This window comes from Vespa velutina, chromosome 9 (genome assembly GCF_912470025.1).
Source record: "Vespa velutina chromosome 9, iVesVel2.1, whole genome shotgun sequence".
In the NCBI taxonomy this organism is placed as follows: Eukaryota; Metazoa; Arthropoda; class Insecta; order Hymenoptera; family Vespidae; genus Vespa; species Vespa velutina.
Genome location: NC_062196.1, coordinates 3,704,746 through 3,717,087, shown reverse-complemented (window position 1 = coordinate 3,717,087; position 12,342 = coordinate 3,704,746). Strand labels below are relative to the sequence as shown.

The following is a 12,342-nucleotide window of genomic DNA, read 5'->3' as shown; positions in this document are numbered from 1 at the left end:
CAGTAGGTTTGAATAAGCATATTTAAAATCAAAAACTGACGTACGTTATATCGATAATCGAAGCTGGTTTAAATCGAATGTCGAAATCACAAAACTTAAACAACATCGACAATTTCTCTTTATGGATGTTATAATTTTTACTTTACAAATGGATATTATATTTAATAAATTCTAATAAAAATTAGTTATGAAATTAATTCTTCTATTGAAATTATTTATATTAATCATTTATGATGTTATACTCATATGTTAAAATATTTTAATTATGATAACAGAAAGTAATTATTATTAAAATATTCAATACTATTTCAAAAATAATAAGATATTTAATAGTAATCAAAAATTTTTTATTCAAAAATTATTATTTAAAAAGATAACCTACAAAACTATCTTAACTATATAAATTTAATTTCTTTAATTTATTGCTAATAAAAATAATAACAGAGTCGTGTGCGATATAAATTATTCGAGATTTTATATATGACAGGTAAGACATGATAAGATAACATAAGATAACTGCAATAATGTAAGATAAATTTTAGAGTTACTATTTTTTTTATATTTATAATAAATTCTTATAAAGAATTATAAAACTTTCTTAAAATTACGTGATACGTGCTTTATTTATCGATAGAAATAAAAAAAATATGTTTATATACAAATGATAAAACTAAATCTCAATTTGTTTTTTCGCGGCACACTAGTTGCAAGGCATTCTGGACTGATAGAAGACCCTGATAGAAGACCCTAATCGTGAGCCAATAAGAACCGTAGGATATCTGCGGACATTTCAGTCTGAAACTCGGTCGAGTAATTTTCGTTGTCGGCTTAAGTGCGCAAAAATTTTTAAGTAAATTATTCCATTTTGAGAATTCCGCATATAACAGGGGGAAAAGAAAATTATAAACGCTTTCCCTGCGTTTTTTAGTGAAAGTGTGTTTATAAAAAAAGGTATGTTTATTATTTTATCAGATGTATTACTTTTTTAAAACCGAGGTAAAAGTCTTGCTTTTGCTATATGCCAAAAAATAATTTTATATTTTGATCTATCATATTTAATATGCTTTGTAAGTAAATGTATTAACATTGATTTCTATTGTAATTTCAATCGCGTGCAAGTAAACTGTTATACTTATTAAGCCATATCGACAAAACAATATCCTCCCGCGTTTCATTCCATCCGTTAATATTGTACTGATATCTAAGTCGTTAAAAACATTGTCTTTTTTCGATAATTTAAAATTTTTGTTATGCCATCGATTGATATACACGCTGTCATTAAAATTGCTCATTTTCCCTTTTTCAAGTATGTTCAATATTTTCATTTTATGCACAATTTCATTTATTATATATCGAAAACTTTTTCGTAAATTTAATGAAAGAATTTTATCTGTGCTATTGATGTGTTAAAAACATAATCTGTTCTATGTTTTACTTTTACTAATAGTTCATTGAATTACTTTTTATGATGCAAATAAAAATTTTGGAGTTATAACTTAAAAGCACAAATATCTGTCATATTAGTTTTTGTCAAAAATTTATTATGTATGTTATAAAAAAATAATGTATATATATATATATATATATATATATATATATATACATAGCATATATATATATATGTGTGTGTGTGTTTGACAATAAATTCAATAATCGTGTATTTTATAGAACAAACAAAATGTCAGACAGAAAGGCTGTTATCAAGAATGCGGATATGTCTGAAGAGATGCAGCAGGATGCTGTCGATTGTGCAACTCAAGCTTTGGAAAAGTATAATATAGAAAAGGTAACTGCTTTAAAAAAATATATGGTTTCTATTTAAAAGTGTCTATTTTTCTTAAAGATCTAAATTAATGCAAAAATATAATGTGAAATGAATTTGCAGGGAATCTTATTTTGCATGTCGTTACAGTAGGAGTGACACTTAATTAGACAGTATTAGCCTAATATGCATGAGCAAAGTTTTTAAATGATCTGAAGATCTTAAGTCTGAACTGACAAACTAAATTATATATATATAAAAAAAAAATAAAATAAAATAAAATAAAATAAAAACAAATAAATTCAGTATTTGTCATCCCCATTTCAAGCTTATATTACGGCTGTTCATTTTCAGCTGATATTGGTTCTATAGATTTTTTCCTCATTGAATTAAAGTTTTTCTACAAATTCTAGGGTTTCCAGGAATATTATAAAACAATTATATATGTGGAAACATAACAACAGGAGATTGGAATGCAAAATAAGATTCCTATGGATTTTTTTCTATCAAAATTCACACGACTTCTAACTATGGTACTGAAACACGTAGCCAATAACAAGAAACATGCATATGCGTGCCATGTGTATATGCTTGATTATACATCACATGGAATTTATGAATAAGTATTAAGAGGCATATTATTAACTAATATTGAATTTAATATAACTCAAAATATCAATGAAAAATGTATGAAATAGATATCCTCTCTCTCTCTCTCTCTCTATATATATATATTTTTTTTTTTAATTTAATATGACTTAAGTAATGATACATATTCAATTAAATAAGAAATGTAATAAGATTAAAAATGAAATTTTTTTCTTATAATATAATTTTTTATCTTATATATCTTTCACTCAGGAAATCTACATATAAGAATGAAGCATATATCACAGCATAAAGAAAAGTACTTATGATATTAAAAGTGCATACTTTATTTACGTAATAGGTATTATTTTCTGTTCATTTATATATTATTCAATTATCATTAATGTTATCATTTCATTAGTTTAAAATATACGAGAAATATTATAAAAACTTAGAATCTGAAGTTTCAATAATATTCATATAATACATTTGGAAAAAATATATATGAGAAAAAGCAGATTAAACTGCATAAATATTACACTATGATATATATATGTATAAACATCATTTTCTTTTAATCACTAAATGAATTAGTTTGTGTTTTTACTGATGTAAATATGTTTTGTTAAAACTTGACTTTTACTTATCAACATATATGCTAAAAATGAACACAATAGATTTATAATGCATAACTGATTTCTTTGTCTGTGGGAAGTTTTACATTTTAATACAGATTTTAGATACAAGACCAAACAGTTGACAATATAAACGTACATTGCATTTATTTCATATGTTTGAACAAAATAATAGATTTTCCAGATGTATATTGTACATGGGAATTCATCAAGTATAATCATTGTCAATTTTTTTGATTGCAGGATATAGCAGCATTTATCAAGAAAGAATTTGATAAAAAATATAATCCAACGTGGCACTGCATTGTAGGACGTAATTTTGGAAGTTATGTAACGCACGAAACAAGACATTTTATATATTTCTACCTGGGTCAGGTAGCCATCCTTCTCTTTAAGAGTGGATAAGCTGATTTCTATTTTCACATCTTTCCTTTCTTCTTTCCTCCTTTTCCTTACTGATACTATACAGAACACGAAATTACCGTACCATGTGTAAAAACCAACTGCATTATGAATATGAGATTTGCTTTAAAAATAGTAAAGCATACTCCTAACGAACAAAGTAAGAAATATCAACATTATCAATTTGACATTGTTAATAGCTAAGTATTTGAAAAAAATAGATTGAGAATGTATGTAGAAAAATCAAAGGGTAGGAAACTATCTGAAATTATTGGCATATTACCTAATATTTTGAAATGTATAGTAAATGCTAAAACTTTGTTGTGTTCTTGTTTTATATTAGGTAAGTACGTGAGGTCGAAGCTAGGAATTCACTTGGACCACGCCGACTATCCCACACGCACACTACACAAACGACTGTGACGTATATGAAAGAGCGAACGTCACTATGCTTCTGACACGCTTCCACTTGTAAGCAAAAGTTAAAACTCTGCATGTATATCACGTCTCAATACGTTTGTAAATTAGAAAATCTTTGTTCCTGAGATGCACAAAAAAAAAAGAAGTATTGTACGGAAATTGCAAATTTACGTGAAATACTACAACAACATAGAATAATATGGGACAAATTGATTTCTATTCAATTATGTAGAACGTAAAAAGATCTATTTAGATATACATATATGGCGTGGCGTTATATAGTCTTGCGTGAATCTAGTGGATTCCTATCTTAAGTTCCAATTTAACATTCAAGATCCTGTATAAATATTTACACAGAATAGACTATTTCTTATTTTGGACGAAGCAAGAAACATACGTATAATTTCTAGTCCCCTTATACAACAATGGACGAAAGTCAAGTGGAATGTAATTTCCTGCGAATATGAAAATTGAAAGTTATCTTACTAAAAATGTTATGCATCAAATGATTAAACTATTTCTTTGTTTTTCATTATGACATTTCGTTTAGGTTAAGTTAATAATTATACAAGATTATTTGTATCAACAAAACTTGTTATCAAATTTTGATAACTTTTACCAACATGTTAGCATATGCAGCACTACATTATGATATTTGAATCATTTGTTTCCTACCTTCACACAATATTTTATATTTTACATATAACGTCACAAAAATTTTATCTCATGCCACTTACTCTTAGACAAATGCTCGAAGTCGTATCTCTTATTCTGCCCATTTTAGTTTGTATGTAACATTTAATACTTCGTATTATGGTACTTATACATGATAAATAAATAACTATACATAATATTTATACACTGTGCAATCTTCAAGCAATTTTTCATGCAGTATTGATTATTATAATGTTGCTACATTGTTCAGATTTTAGATCACAAATTAAACTTTGTGCAAAAAATAATTTTGAAGATTTTTTTGCAAGATTTTAATATTATTCATATAATGTGATTTGTTATTACATCTAATATCATATAATTTTTTCGTCTGAAAATATTAAGAATACGAATATACTAATTATTTACAAAGTATTAAGTAGTGTATTTGTGCAACTTTTATGTTTAATCAATATTATACAAACTTTGTCTATTTTAATAGGCATATTTACAAATTACCAACTGATGCTGACTAAATATGTTATATTTAATCAATGATTGAAAAATCGGACATTCAATAATAACAATGAAGCTCTCTTTGATCTGGTACTTTGTTTAAAAAATATTTCTAAAACGTTAAATAAAGTATATAACAATAGATAGATGTTGAGTAAAATGTGTTCTTTTATAAATATGTTAAAAGTGAAAGTAACAAAAAAAATTACAAAATTTACTTTTAGTCCCATGAATAAAAATTATAATAGAGAGGTATAATAATTTTAATAAACAAATGGAAAGTTGCATTTTGAGAATACATGGAAAATGCATTTTCTAATATATTCTATATCATAAAATAATAGAGCATAAATGGATAAAATGATAATCCATTTTATTACTAAAACGAAATAAAGTTTATAATTCAATGCTATACACCATAATCTTGTTTTCCTTTGAACACATATGCATTAAAAAATTAAATATATTTATAGAGTTATATTCAAAACGATATATATAGTTATATTCATAACGATATAAATCATTTTTAAAAATCTGTAAAAATCAGAAAAATATTAATTAAATAATTTGCAATAAGACAATGAGAATTTATGAAAAAACTATGCAAGTTATATTATATGAATCTTTTTTGTATTAAAATCTACAACACTACAAATCACAACCGTAGATTTCCAGTCTTTAGGAGGTTATATAGTTGTAAGAAAATAGCAATGTATTTATGTTTTTATAGACATAACAGCTTTTCTTGCTGCTTCATCTAAGTCATTAGCTGTAATTATTGGCAAGCCGGAGTCTCTAAGAGTCTTTTTTGCTTCATTTACATTAGTACCTGCAAATAATGTAAAGTAAAAGAAACAAAATATACCATATTTAACTGCTTGTGTGTTCAAGTAAAAGAATAACAATTCTTGCAACTAAAATTACTAATTGTGTCATAGACTTAATGCAATAATGATCAAGTCAAAACAGATTTCTTTTTAATTTCTATAACTAACATCATAATTTTCAATAAAAAATATATTTGTCATTGAATTGTGAAAAATATTGTTCTTTGATTTGGTCATTTTTTGCAATAAATGTTTTCGTTTCTGTTATTAAAAAATGATTACCTTCTAATCGAACCACAAGAGGTATTTTAAGACCTAAATTTCGTGCAGCTGCTATAATTCCATTTGCTATGGTAGTACAATTTACGATTCCACCAAATACATTAACCAGAATAGCTTTTACTTTTGGATCTAAAAAATTAATTATATCATAAAAATACTTTATACATATAAAATAATAACAATCTATAAGCATACCTTCATTTAAAATACGAAATGCTTGATAAACTTGGTCCTCTTTTACATTTCCACCTACATCTAAAAAATTAGCAGGGTTTCCTCCATTTAATTGGATAATATCCATTGTTGCCATAGCTAAACCAGCTCCATTAACTGAAAATAAAAATAATAAAAATTATGCTGTTATAAATGATCGATATACTATAAAAACATGCATATATTACTGTAAAATATCAACCTAAACATCCAATATTCCCATCCATTCCGATGTAATTTAAATTAAAATGTAATGCATCTACTTCTCTTGGATCCTTTTCATTAGTATCTTCTAAAGCAAAAAGCTCCTGCTGTCTAAATTGTGCATTATCATCAAATGAAATTTTGGCATCTACTGCAACAACTTGTTTATCTTTGGTTAATACTAATGGGTTGATTTCAATTTGTAAAGCATCAATATCAACAAATAATTTCCATAAACTCTTCAATTCGTAAATTGCTTTCTTATGTACCTCTGGGTCACTAAATCCTAAGAAATTACTGATATCTTTGGCAATAGCATCATTAATCCCATTATATATATCCAATGGTACAGTTTTTATTAATTCAGGTTGTTCTTTAGCAATAGCTTCAATGTCCATACCACCAAGTGGAGAGGCGATTATTACTGGCCCATTATGTTGTCGATCCATCAGAATGCAAATATATTTTTCAGAAACAATATCAACAGATTCAGCTATCATAACTTTTTGTACCAGAATGCCATCCTTTGAAGTTTGTTTAGTAATCAGCCGATGACCTAACATATTCTTTGCAACATCTACTACTTCTTTGGGACTATTAAAAAAAAAATATTTCAAAATAACATAAAAAATTAAACAAAAGCAACTATTATCTCTATAATAATATTTCAAATGTGTAACGTATAAAAAATATAAAATTATTATTATTACGTTCATAATCATTAAGTATACATTTAATATAATCAAAAGTGCAAGTTTTTAAAAAGTGACATTAAATTTATTATTGATTTCATTGAATACAAAAAAAAGAAAACAAATCCATTATTAAATTCATGTCAAGTTCCAACAAATGTTTAAACAAAAATTTTAAACTTCTCAACTCTTATTTTAATCCTTTGTAAACAGTAAATTTATTGTCTTGTTTTTTAATATACATTGAATTGCATTAAAAAAAAATGACACTAGAACTTTCTTGTTATTAATTATTAAATTTTAAGAATTTAATTTTTTTTTATTACTATTAAAAGATTAGTTCCCTATGTCATTCAATATCACAAAATAATTTAAATTAGCCGCTGTAGTAGATTTATCAAAAATAATTTGTAACATTTTGTATAGGCCACTTCACATAAAATACCTTTACACATTTATTTTAACTTACTCCTTTGTAAGATGTACACCACCTTTAAAACCATTGTTGAACCATCCTTTACCACGTCCTCCTGCCAATACTTGAGCTTTGATAACATATTCATTTGCATCTGGAAGATAAATAAAAGATACAAAAAGTTCATTGGTCTCAAAATTGTCATAATCAAGAAAATTATTAATAATACACAAGCAAAAAAAATTTTGTATATTTCATTATAGATGTATAAAATGTGATGAAAAAAGGAAAAAAAAAATTATACTAACATAAATTCTTTAGAGCAGAGCTGGCTTTGTTTAAATCATCAATGATGGCGAAATTTTGTACAGATATACCACAGTCCCTTAAAAGCTCTTTGCTTTGATATTCTAATAAATTGAGTTTTCTAAATTGTATCACTTCGCATAATCGATTTTTAATAAAAATTTGTGGGGTTTGGAAAGATTTTAAACTAAGTATTCGCAACATTCTTAACCTTAAGACTTCCACTTGATAAATAGTTCAAAAAACATCACTTGTACTCCAATCGAAGTGTGTTAATTCTCGCATGCGAGATTAGGAAAAAGAACACCACAAACAGACATTTTTCGGCAGCAAGACTACATAACGTTCATCAACGATGATTGGATGACGACAATACGCGCGAATAACGTATACGTTAAAATTCATGTTAAAAATCATTAACAATGATCTTTTTATATGGCTAAATATATATATTGAAGAGAAATTCCAATACACATGGCTTATAGATATGTATAAAAATTGGGAAGTTTTTCTAACCTATTAACATACGAATAACATGACGGAAATTCATGAAGTTGAAACTACCTGTATTTATTTTTGATGGGATAACATAATATATTTTTTATTCTTATTTTTTTCTTTTAGAATTTTTTATTATTTTAATTATTCAATGTCATTTATATTTACTTATTTATTGGAACTGTCACAGTATATATCCATATATATATATATGTTAGTCAGGCGCAGATATTTTGTTTTCATACCGTATGACTAATAAGTACAGTTTATTATAACACGTTTGTTTTAAATCTTATTTCTCCACCCTATTTTTTATTTTTACTAAGCTGACAGCGCTATCTCTGTTTGTGTATGTGTAATCATAAAACTCATCAACCAAATTCAAAGTTAATGTTTTTATTTGGTACAAATATATACAACAAGGTTATATATGATCTTTTTTTCTAATTTACACACGTGATTTCTTGTTATGAATATATTCTTTCATATATAATTTTTTGTACATATTTTTGTTGAAATTGACTTGAGTTTTTGGATATACAGTCATATTTTTAAGTTATTCGAATGTAAATATGTTTATATTTACGTAATAAAAAGATTAATTTCATTATATTTTAAGGATGGAAATGGAAGTGAAGGATATAATAGAAAAATCTTTGAGAAAGGCAAAGGATCATGACAGTCTTGGCCATGTCGGAAAGGCTTATGCTTATTATACTGTTGTAGCAGAATTATGTTCTCCAAAAAGAGCAGAAATAGAGGAAGCATTTACAGATGTGTTATGTATGTTTTTATAAATAGTTTGTCTTGTCTATTTATATATTATTATGTATCTTGTATATATTGTTTGTCTTCTGTATATGTCATTTGTATTCTTTACAATGAAACAAATGTATATTTAGGTGAATGGTGTATGCAATTGGAGGTCAATAATAGGTTTTCTGATCTTCTGTTATGTTATAAACATTCTTTAGATATTTATCCAAATAATCCACGTATGCTAAATAATTTTGCAGCGCATCTTCTAAGGTAATAATTATGGTGAGATCATGCTTTTAGATCTATAGATTAATATCTAACAACTTCAAAAAATTGAGATCTTATTAGCTTATTTTATATATCTATTTTTATACTTTAATTTTAAAACATAACCATCTGATTCTTTAATATATAGATATAAATTGTATAAGACATTCTTGTTTGGATAGAAAAATTTATTATTATGCTGTTTAAGGAATAACGATCCTATGAGAGCAATACCTTATTTGAAAAAAGCCTTGAGAGTTGATCCTACTTTTCTACCTGCAGAACGAAATTTGCAAAATGCACATAGTATGGCTGTAGCTAGATGGCACTTTCCAATGTTGAACGATAAGCAAAGAAATAATGCATTTGCACAAGCAATACATAAAAGAATTTCTGAAGGCTATGACACCGTTTTAGATGTAGGAACTGGCACAGGTCTTCTAAGCTTATATGCAAAAGATGCAGGAGCCAAAAACATTTATGCATGTGAATATTCAACAGTAATGGTTAACATAGCAAAAAATGTGTTTGAACGCAATGATGCAAAAGATATAAAATTGATACCTAAGCTTTCTTCAAATCTTAGAATACCAGACGATATTCCAGAAAGGTTGATTGAATTACTAAAAAAGATTAAAACTTAAATTTCTGATTGTAAAAAATTAGTTATTAATTTTTTTTTTCAGGTTGAAATTAATAGTAACTGAAACATTTGATGCTGGTTTGTTTGGAGAATTAATAATACCATCTATGATTAATGCACACAAAAATATTTTAAGTAAAGATGGAATGGTAATACCTATGAGAGCCACTCTTTACATGGCTGCTGTTGAATGTGAATATATACGATACAGGTCATCAGTTTTATTTAACAAAATAAAAGAAGAATGCTCTCTTAGTTTTGATAATGTGCTTATAATACCAGACGATGAATATTATGATACAGAAAATCTTGAAAATGTTAAAATAAATCATATAACAGAACCACAAGTATTATTACATGTTAATTTTAATAATATGTATGAATTACAAGAATTTGCAAAAGATGGCATAAAGGCTATACGATGTGTCAAATGCAGATATGATGGTATTATAGATGGATTGGTAACTTGGTTCAAACTACATCTTGATGAAGAAATTGTAATAGATACATCAGAAGCAAATTCTTGTTGGCAACTGGCTGTATTTCCAACAATTCCAGCAGTCTGTAAAGAAGGTGATAACTTAACGATTAAGACTGAAGTACATAATGGAAAACTAAAGTGTTCTTACACATTAAGCACATTCAAATCTGATATTGATTCTAAATGTACATATCGTTTACCAAGAGAAATAATAATGTTCCTTAATGATCTTGAATATATTAAATCTCTTATTCAAATTAGCAAATCTCATGAAACTAGAAAATTAAATTGTATTTTGGATACCTCACCATTTCCTATCTACGGTTTGATGCAATTAAAAAAAAATAAACATAGTGAAATTTTATATTATGAAAGTAGTAATTTAATACTTTGTCATCTTGTTGAACAAATTATTAAAGAAAATGAAATTCAAGGAACAGCCTATGCTGTATCTGATTATCGTCAAATTCAACATCCTGTAGATATTATACTTTTTCATAATTTTGATATGAAGGGAGAACTAAAAGATTGGGGCCAAGATAGTTGTCATGAACTTTTCAGGTAATATGTCATCTTTTATTTTTTATAATCTCAAAATTATTTCGATAATTTATAATAACCGATATCATTAACATAAATATTGATAATATCTAATGATTTATATGCATATTAAGACTGTTATAATTAACTGTGGCTTGTCTTGTATATTCTTAATAAAATAATTAGAAATACATATTTTAGCTATTTGTTAAAGCCAGAAGGCATTATACTACCAGAGAAAGTATTTTTGATGGGACAACTTATATTCTCAGAAGATTTACCTAAAATAGTATCTGTAAAAGATGCAAATATTCAGTGGGAAAAAAATACATCGAATAAATCAAATTTTCATAAGGTATATATTATTAACAATAAAATAATATTTTTCAATTTATAATTATTAGAATTTTTTCTTTGTAGCATAATAATGAATATATTAATATTATGACAAATATTAAAGATACATATTCAAGTTATAAGATTGCAGAATATATTAATGAATATAAGGTAATCTACTTGTAAGATTATATAATAATATTCTATAGTCTATGATAAGTTTAAATCTGCATTTAAAAAATTCTAATGTTGCAGATAGATCAAATATTTGACTTAAATTTAAGTCTGTATTCTTATATACCTTTATCTGAAGTACATACATTAATAGAAATAAAAGAAAATGAAAAGACACAATCTGTTGTAAATTTAAAAAAAATAGGCAATAATAATAAGCAATTACATCCAAATGCTCTTATTTGTTGGTATAAAATTGAACTTACATCAGATCATGTACATTATACAAAAAGAAATGATTCTTTTATGAATCACATGGCCTTAGTGTTAGAAGATGAATTGCAAAATATTATTCGAGCAGATAATGAAGTAAAGATTAAAATACAACAAGTCAAAGGTCTAGTAAGTATCAAGTTGATTACTGAATGAATCAAGAAGTACTGAATTATATATATGTGCATTTTTAGTTTTATAAATATGACTTTATTTTATATAATTAACAATTATATAACAAAATAATGAAAATATAATATTATGAAATTAGTAACATAATTAATATATGTTTTATAAATAAGTGTTTTTCTGCAATTATAAATATGTGGATAAAAATAAAAAAATTTACATTAAAAAATTTGTACATATAATAATTTAATAAATAAAAAACCAAAACATTACATATAAGAAATCATTCATCATTTGTATATAAATTCATAATAAAAAATTGCAAA

At 25.6% G+C, this 12,342-nt stretch overlaps 3 protein-coding genes across 12 annotated transcripts; 2 read left to right on the top strand and 1 right to left on the bottom strand.

The window, feature by feature from the left end:
* The first annotated feature begins 779 nt into the window (after positions 1-779).
* On the top strand, positions 780-5,389 carry LOC124951485 (dynein light chain 2, cytoplasmic). The gene is made up of 3 exons (XM_047499946.1): positions 780-951; positions 1,669-1,786; positions 3,229-5,389. Exons 2-3 carry the CDS (start codon positions 1,679-1,681, stop codon positions 3,388-3,390), a joined length of 270 nt encoding a protein of 89 aa, XP_047355902.1. The 5' UTR covers positions 780-951; positions 1,669-1,678; the 3' UTR covers positions 3,391-5,389.
* On the bottom strand, positions 5,328-8,455 carry LOC124951483 (succinate--CoA ligase [GDP-forming] subunit beta, mitochondrial). 2 transcript variants are annotated; one of them, XM_047499945.1, is made up of 6 exons: positions 7,919-8,450; positions 7,665-7,764; positions 6,502-7,097; positions 6,282-6,416; positions 6,087-6,215; positions 5,328-5,806 (listed from the first exon to the last, which is right to left on the bottom strand). In XM_047499945.1, the coding sequence occupies exons 1-6, from the start codon at positions 8,118-8,120 to the stop codon at positions 5,694-5,696; spliced, it is 1,275 nt and encodes a 424-aa protein (XP_047355901.1). In that variant the 5' UTR covers positions 8,121-8,450; the 3' UTR covers positions 5,328-5,693. The 2 variants fall into 2 exon arrangements, with proteins under 2 accessions (XP_047355901.1, XP_047355900.1); XM_047499944.1 differs by having other exon boundaries at positions 6,087-6,416; positions 7,919-8,455.
* Positions 5,780-12,183, top strand: LOC124951482 (protein arginine N-methyltransferase 9-like). Of its 9 annotated transcripts, none has more exons than XM_047499938.1 (8): positions 5,780-8,303; positions 9,034-9,197; positions 9,317-9,443; positions 9,649-10,050; positions 10,127-11,125; positions 11,306-11,459; positions 11,525-11,611; positions 11,696-12,183. In XM_047499938.1, exons 2-8 carry the CDS (start codon positions 9,035-9,037, stop codon positions 12,041-12,043), a joined length of 2,280 nt encoding a protein of 759 aa, XP_047355894.1. In that variant the 5' UTR covers positions 5,780-8,303; position 9,034; the 3' UTR covers positions 12,044-12,183. The 9 variants fall into 9 exon arrangements, with proteins under 9 accessions (XP_047355894.1, XP_047355890.1, XP_047355893.1 ...); XM_047499934.1 differs by having other exon boundaries at positions 5,780-8,401; positions 9,033-9,197; XM_047499937.1 differs by having other exon boundaries at positions 5,780-8,763.
* The last annotated feature ends 159 nt before the right edge of the window (positions 12,184-12,342 follow it).

Coding starts and splice junctions, on each gene's coding strand:
- LOC124951485 (XM_047499946.1), top strand. CDS start 1,679: ATGTCAGACAGAAAGGCTGTTATCAAGAATGCGGATATGTCTGAAGAG. Junction 1,787..3,228: donor AAAAGTATAATATAGAAAAG/GTAACTGCTTTA, acceptor TTTTGATTGCAG/GATATAGCAGCATTTATCAA.
- LOC124951483 (XM_047499944.1), bottom strand. CDS start 8,120: ATGTTGCGAATACTTAGTTTAAAATCTTTCCAAACCCCACAAATTTTT. Junction 6,417..6,501: donor TGGGAATATTGGATGTTTAG/GTTGATATTTTA, acceptor TTTTATTTTCAG/TTAATGGAGCTGGTTTAGCT. Junction 5,807..6,086: donor TCTTGTGGTTCGATTAGAAG/GTAATCATTTTT, acceptor CATTATTTGCAG/GTACTAATGTAAATGAAGCA.
- LOC124951482 (XM_047499934.1), top strand. CDS start 8,320: ATGTTAAAAATCATTAACAATGATCTTTTTATATGGCTAAATATATAT. Junction 8,402..9,032: donor CCAATACACATGGCTTATAG/ATATGTATAAAA, acceptor ATTATATTTTAA/GGATGGAAATGGAAGTGAAG. Junction 11,460..11,524: donor ATAAATCAAATTTTCATAAG/GTATATATTATT, acceptor TTTTCTTTGTAG/CATAATAATGAATATATTAA.